Source organism: Falco biarmicus, chromosome 7 (assembly GCF_023638135.1).
Source record: "Falco biarmicus isolate bFalBia1 chromosome 7, bFalBia1.pri, whole genome shotgun sequence".
NCBI lineage: Eukaryota > Metazoa > Chordata > Aves > Falconiformes > Falconidae > Falco > Falco biarmicus.
The window spans coordinates 46,464,681-46,471,454 of record NC_079294.1 but is presented as its reverse complement, the minus strand read 5'-3'; the positions used below and the strand labels follow the sequence as shown (position 1 = coordinate 46,471,454).

At 47.7% G+C, this 6,774-nt stretch overlaps 1 protein-coding gene across 1 annotated transcript in view; it reads left to right on the top strand.

Moving 5' to 3' along the window:
• Positions 1 to 3,133: 3,133 nt before the first annotated feature.
• KLHDC1 (kelch domain containing 1) overlaps positions 3,134 to 6,774 on the top strand; it is a 31,483-nt gene continuing 27,842 nt past the window's right edge. The window contains exon 1 of the mRNA XM_056347018.1: positions 3,134 to 3,569. Coding sequence (XP_056202993.1) covers positions 3,468 to 3,569 — 102 coding nt within the window. The 5' untranslated portion in view covers positions 3,134 to 3,467. The remainder of the gene's footprint in view (positions 3,570 to 6,774) is intronic.

Genomic DNA, 6,774 nt, shown 5'->3' with positions numbered 1-6,774 from the left:
TGCCCCGGTCCCCTCATCATCTGTGCAGCCCTCCGCTGGCCCCTCTCCAGCAGTTCCCTGTCTCCCTGGAACCAGGGAGCCCAGCACTGGGCACAGCACTGCAGATGTGCCTCACCAGGGCAGAGCAGAGGGGGAGAATCACCTCCCTCGACCTGCTGGCCATGCTCCTTCTCACGCACCCCAGGATCCTATTGGCCCCTTTGCCACACAGGCACACAGCTGGCCCATGGGCAACTTGCTGCCTACCAGCACTCCCAGGTTCTTCTCCGCAGAGCTGCCTTCCAGCAGGCCAGTCCCAGCCTGTACTGGTGCAGGGGGTTGCTTCTCCCCAGGTGCAGGACCTGACACTTGCCCTTATTGAACTTCATCAGGCTCCTCTCTGCCCAGCTCTGCAGCATAACCAAGTCTCACTGAATGGCAATGTAGACTTCTGGGGTATCAGCCGCTCCTCTCAGTTTGTATCATCATCAGACCTGCTGAGGGCACACTCTGTCCCTTCATCCAGGTCACTTACAAATAGGCTGAACAAGACTGGACCCAGTACTGGCCCCTGGGGAACACCAGCTAGACTCTGCATTGCTGATCACAGCCCTCTGAGCTCTGCCATTCAGCCAGTTCTCAGTCCGTCTCAATGTCTTCACTCATCAAACCCACCCTTCCTGAGCTTACCTATGAGGATGTTACGGGCGACAGTGTCAAAAGCCTTGCTGAGGTCAAGGTAGATAACATCCACTGCTCTCCCCTCATCTACCCAGTCAGTCATTCCATCAGAGAAGCCTGTGAGGTTGGTCAGGCATGATTTCCCCTTGGTGACTCCATGTTGACTATTCCTGATAACCTTCTTCTCTTCCACATGCTTAAGAGATGACCTCCAGGATGAGCTGTTCCATCAGCTTTCCATGGATGGAGGTGAGGCCAACCGGCCTGTGGTTTCCTGGGTCTTCCTCCTTGCCCTTTTTGAAGACTGGAGTGACATTGGCTTAGGTCCAGTTCTCAGGCACCTCTCCTGTCCTCCATGACCTTTCAAAGATGATGATGAGTGGCTTAGCAATAACATCTGCCAGCTCCCTCAGCACTCAGGGGTGCATCCCACTGGGACAATAAATACGACAAACACCCTCCGCATCACACAGTTCCAGTCTTGTGGGAGAGCTGCCTTCTCTCCAGATGAAAAATGCATGACATTCTGTTCAAACACTCTGAACCCTGTTCCTCAAAGTACAGCTTTATTCCACAGAAGGCTCACAAAGCAACTCTGAAAGAAAGTTCCTTGATCAAAAGATTGTAGTGATATAAAGACAGATAAAAAATATCAGCCTGTTTTCTACAGTCCATTCTCAACTGCATAATTTATAATCACTCCTCACCTGGGACCAAGCTAATGGGTGAAGCTGTATCTACTCTCTTTAGACGAAACACTACCATCTGACAGGTCTCAGCTATTTTGGCAGGAAATATGATCCACTTTTCATCTCAGGCATGCAGCTAGGTGCAAATTATGAACCCAATCCTTACATAAGTTCTTGTATTTGCTAAGATTACTGCTTATTCTCATTTCAAGAAAATCTGATTTTGACATTCAGCTCATGTCTCACCTGACAAAGGAAGACGCACCTGCAAAAGGAATATACCCCTCATCTAAAAAGAAACTAATTTTTTTTTAAGGTATGACCAAACCAGGAATATAAAGCATACTCCTACAGCATCCTGTTGTATTTGGGGTTCTGTTAGGTTGCCTGGAGCCTCCCACCAGAGATATAAAAGTATTCCAGCATGAGCTGTAGACTTCTGTTACACTGAGCCATCTGTCTTGAGCTCTGGAAGCCATGTCCAGCTCTTTGTCTCTGCCCACTGCCATGGCTTTGTGGAACATCACGGTGCCATGGTCGCAGCACTTGTGGCCTTAGAGTCAAGCGCCAGCTGAGACAGCCTAATGGTTTATGGTCAGATAGCACATCTACCTCATGCCGAAGGTAAATTGTATTGTTACACCAAGCATGACAAATATCTCATTTTCATGTCTGTCACTGCTCCACCAGCAAAACCACGGGCTGATGACTGCACACCTCATAAGCTTCTTCCTGAGACATCACACTGTAGCTCTACCTGACACACAGATCACTTGCCTGTTACCCATGTTTTTCTTAACTCTTCCAAATGCTTATTCCTGTGTTTTAACCATCATCACATTTCTTCATTTTAATATTAGCAGTTATTGACAGGAATAATTCATGTTTTCCCTCCTAGATCCAACAGAAGAAGTGTATGTCCCACTTTCACAAGAAAATCTTTACAAATACTTTTCAGTGTTCTTTTACAATATGGTAAAGTGCTTGTTTCTCACAAGCTCTACTACACTTTCTGAAGAACTGTATCTGTTTTATTTTGAATTCTGTTCACTCCAGCTGTGTCCACTGTCCAGCTGGAATACACTGGGTTGTTGATCTAACAATGTAAGAGGTGGAAGGGCAGCATAAGAGGCTACTGCTTTTCCTAGCCTGCTGTTTAAAGGGCAGGCCAACATACAGGAAAGACTGTACAGTAGTGGGGATCACAGGGAGTTGAGATCTCTCAAATAAGTGAAAAATGTGTAGCTTGGGACCTGATGGCACGTGACTCACTGAGATCCCAACATCATCTTTATTCTGTTAGTTACCTCTAGCTCAGCACTGGCCCAAATGCACAAGGCCCTGCAGAGCACCTCTGGTATTCTCCTCAAGCAACTCCACCACACACAGCACGTAGCTTCTTGCTTCGGCTGCTTCTAGGCTGTAGGTTACACAGCACTCACAGGATCTTTCTCTCTAGGGTCAGTAATTTGAACTCTTATACAATTGTTTCAAGTAATATCAGCTACTGTTTCATAGCTGGTATTTCTGGCAGGTGCATAACTCCTCTCACCTTCAGAGAGACAGCAATCTGCTGCGGTTGTCTTAAACTACCTCCCATCTTGAGACCCAAATCTTCCATCCTCGCACTGGATTTGTGCTTAGGTATCCTTGCTGCTTTTTTCCTCCCCTTACGCTCTTTATTCACAGGCTTCTGCATGGTTTATCAGGCCTTCGGTGTCGCACCGCAACTTTCCACACGCCTCACCGGGCCGAGGCTGCGTCCTGGCCCAGGGCAGGAGCCTGCGCCCACGCTGACAGGGCCCCTTCCACGCGCTGTGCCAAGGCCAAATCCAGCGAGGCGCACCCACACGCCCGCCGCCGCGACCCCCTCAGCCCGGCCCGGCTGCAGCGCCGGGGGGCAGCGGGAGGGCGCCCGCCCGCCGCGCGGAGCCGCGGGGAAGCCACAGCCCCGGCGCCGAGGGGAAGGTGACGCCCCACACTTTGGACCCTCTTCGCTTCCCGTCCGCCTGAGGGGAGCGACGGGCAGAGAGCCGCAGCCTCTCCCGGAGGAGGCGGTGGCGGGACGCGAACACTGAGGCAGGCGAGCTGCTGCTTCCTCCTCCTCCTCCTCCTAAGATGGCGGCAGACTCCGCGGAGCAGTTCTGCGTGGCCGAGGAGCGGAGCGGCCACTGCGCCGTGGTGGACGGGAACTTTCTCTATGTGTGGGGAGGATACGTGGTAAGGCGGGAGGAGGCGGCCGGAGGGCGCTGGGGGCGAGGACGGGAGGAAAGCCGAGTGGGGACGCGAGAAGCGGCGCAGCGCGCTGCCGCCCGGGGGGAGCCGGCCCGAGGAGCCCCGGGGGAGCGGAGCGGAGGCGGAGGGCGCTCCCCTGCCGCATGGCCGGGCCCCACATCGCCCCCAACCGCCCCCTCAGCCGGCGCGGCCCCTCGGCGGGCCGGGAGCGGAGCGCTGTTTTCCTCAGCGCGAGCGCTGATTGGCTGCCGGGGCCGCGCGTCCTGCAGGGGCGGCCGTTTTAAATGGCGGCGGCGGCGGGAGCGGCGGTTGCGCTGAAGAGAAGGGCGCGAAGGGAGGGAGAGCGCCCCTCTCATCTGGCTGGCCCCTTCTCTGAGTGTAGGTGCCTCAGCGCTGGCGCCCGTGGCCGTCTCCTAATCTGTGTTCAGGTGCCTCCATCACGGAGCATGCGTTGGGGAAGGGGCTGGTAGAGCCGGTTTGCTTCCCCTTTCATATAGACGTGCGGCAGCTGTGCGCTGGGAGTGCTGCTGTCATCTCCCTTCCTCTGGGGGGTGACGGCTGTAATTTGTGTCTGTACATAATTCGTGTTCTTGTTCCTGAGTCCCTGCATTTTTTACTGATTAGTAGTTGTATGTTAGGTACCGTGTATCTTCCTCCCTCAGAAAGTAGTTTTGTTACTTCAAAAACAAGCTAGTGATGGACTAAAAACACATCTGCTTTTTTCCCCTTGAAAGATCACTTCTACTTCTGGCATGTGTGAATCTTTGGGACTCTTAGCTTTGCATGAATTCAGTCCAGAAGGGAGCTACGAACATTAAACTACATTAAATACAGCCAGTTCACTTTATCCACAATATTTGTGCGTGTTGGCTCTAAAATGTGAAAGTAGTTGTGCTTGGTATTATTCCTGGTCTTGAAACTGTGTTTCTACTATTGTACTCCATGTTCTTCCGTCTATATTTTTCATGGGCTAAGGTAAACTTTCAAATGTGCAAAGCTTGTTCTTTGGTACTCAACCAAAGAATTCTATTTGAGGCCTCTTGGATTTAAACTTGGAAATTATATGTTGCGCATGTGTGCAGTAGCAGGGGGAAGGACGTTTCTAGGGTTCTCAGGTACTAGTTGCCTCTTCTTGAAGCACATTATAGTTCACTTTCTGGAAGTTGGAATGGTTTTGGTGGGGTTTTTTCGGGTTTTTTGGGTTGTTGTTTTTTTTTTAATAACTAAAAGTGTTGGACTTTTTAGTCCAGAGGCATAGAGCTGGGCAGCTCATGGAATTTGAGGAGTTGCTCTGCTCCTGAACTCGATCTGTGTGACATGGAAAGGTTTGTGCTGCTGGTGACAACCAAAATACTGAAAATATGAACAGATACCGCATACTGGAAAACAAACCCCTGCTGCGGCAGGCAGCCAGGGCAGCTGGCTTTCACTGCCTGGGTTACCCTGGCAGGCCTTCTCTAGATGTTGTGTGGCCAGGCTTGCCCAATACGGACTGTAATGAAGTTGAGGAGCTCTCTGAGGAGCCTGTAAACTGTTCCCACTGCTTTTCTTTCCTTTGCAGGTCTTTGGTAGGTAGTGTTTCTTGTGGCTGCAAGTCACATAGAGATTTGAATATGTATTTTGTAGTGTCAAGAAGTTAGCCACCTTTAGAATAAGCAAATATTTAAATAATGTGAGTCATCTGTGATGTACAGGAAGATTCAGTGTCCTTTTCTGGCTCTAAGCTCCATAATACACTGTATAACTGTGCAACATCTAAGTGATTGGTAATACTTTATGCTTTGGTTTTTAGAAACCGAGGTTGTACTGGCTAGCACAGTGTTTTCAAAGGTTTTCTAATAAAGAATCCTGGGTTCATGGCACAGTCAGAGTGGACAATGTGTTAAGTTTAGCAGAACATCTCTACAAGCGTTTTTAGTAGATTTACATACTGGTTTGTGGAGAGTACTATGAAAATCATTGTTACTCTTTAAGCAGCACTTTACATGGGTGAATCATTTTACTTTTTTACATTTTATATGTAATGGTGGACTGCCGCCTAGCTAACTTATTTTTGGCATCAGCATATTTGCTCAGAGTTGGTTCTGTAGCAAATGCTCAGCCTCTGACCGCTGACATATCTAGATTAAATTGAGTAGACTTCAGCATTTTGTGAAGGCTGCAAGCTGCTTGTAAGAGCAGAGCTTACCTTGTGAAAGGTACCTGGCAGGATAAACTGTACCAAATGTAGTGTGTATGTGCCTGGTTGGCACCTTTCAAATTGAGAAGGTAATAATAAAATGTCTTTTAAAGGCAAGTAATCAATATCAGTAACAAAATTGTTAATAAGTAAATTTTGGTTTTGTATTTAACTTCTTTTCCTCACATTAATTTTGATTGTGGTTTTTTTTTCTTTTACTGACTCTGGCTGCTTATTCTCTCTGTCTTTCATTTCTTTATAATGCTAAGACAATAATTAATGGTGTAATTGTTACTCAATCCAGTGCTGCAGTTGCAGTCTTTTGGGCTTCCTTCTTCTGTTTGTTATTCTTCCTCATAATTATTTCCCAAATTATTTTTCTTTCTTGCAAAGCTTCTGTTTGGGAGTCTTTACAGATCTGTCTTCCACTGAGGAATTATTTTTCTCCATGTTATGTCATAGGTTAAGCTCTTTTATATTTGACATTTTGTTCTTTCGAGTTCCTTCCGTCACTGCAAGTAACTGTTCTTTTTGTGCTTTTTGGTTACACTGTTGTCTATATTTTCCCCATATGCTAAGAATTGCCTCCTAATTAAAAGTAACTTCCAAACCAAAAGATAATGAGTTTTAATTCAGGAGGTTTATGTTGTTATACATCTTTCTTGGCAAAACATTAAGTTGGTAAATCCGCCCCTTTAGTGAGTGGGCCAGAGGAATTAAGTTCCTTATTTTTAAAATAAATACTTTTTTCTAACTTTGTTTAGTTGTTCAGTTCTTTACCCAGCTACACAGCATGGCAAAATTTCAGTTTCTGGAAAAGATAAAAAGGAGTTAGGAATGAGGAAAAAAATCCAGGGGAAGGAGAACTTTTTTGTCCTGGAAGATGCAGAAAAAAGAACAGCATTAGTACTTTGATCCTTGTCTTTGATTTGTGGAGGTATGAAGGATAACGGATACAGCAAATTTGCTCAGAATGATTGCGGCGAATGAAGAGACGGGACGTAGCTTGAT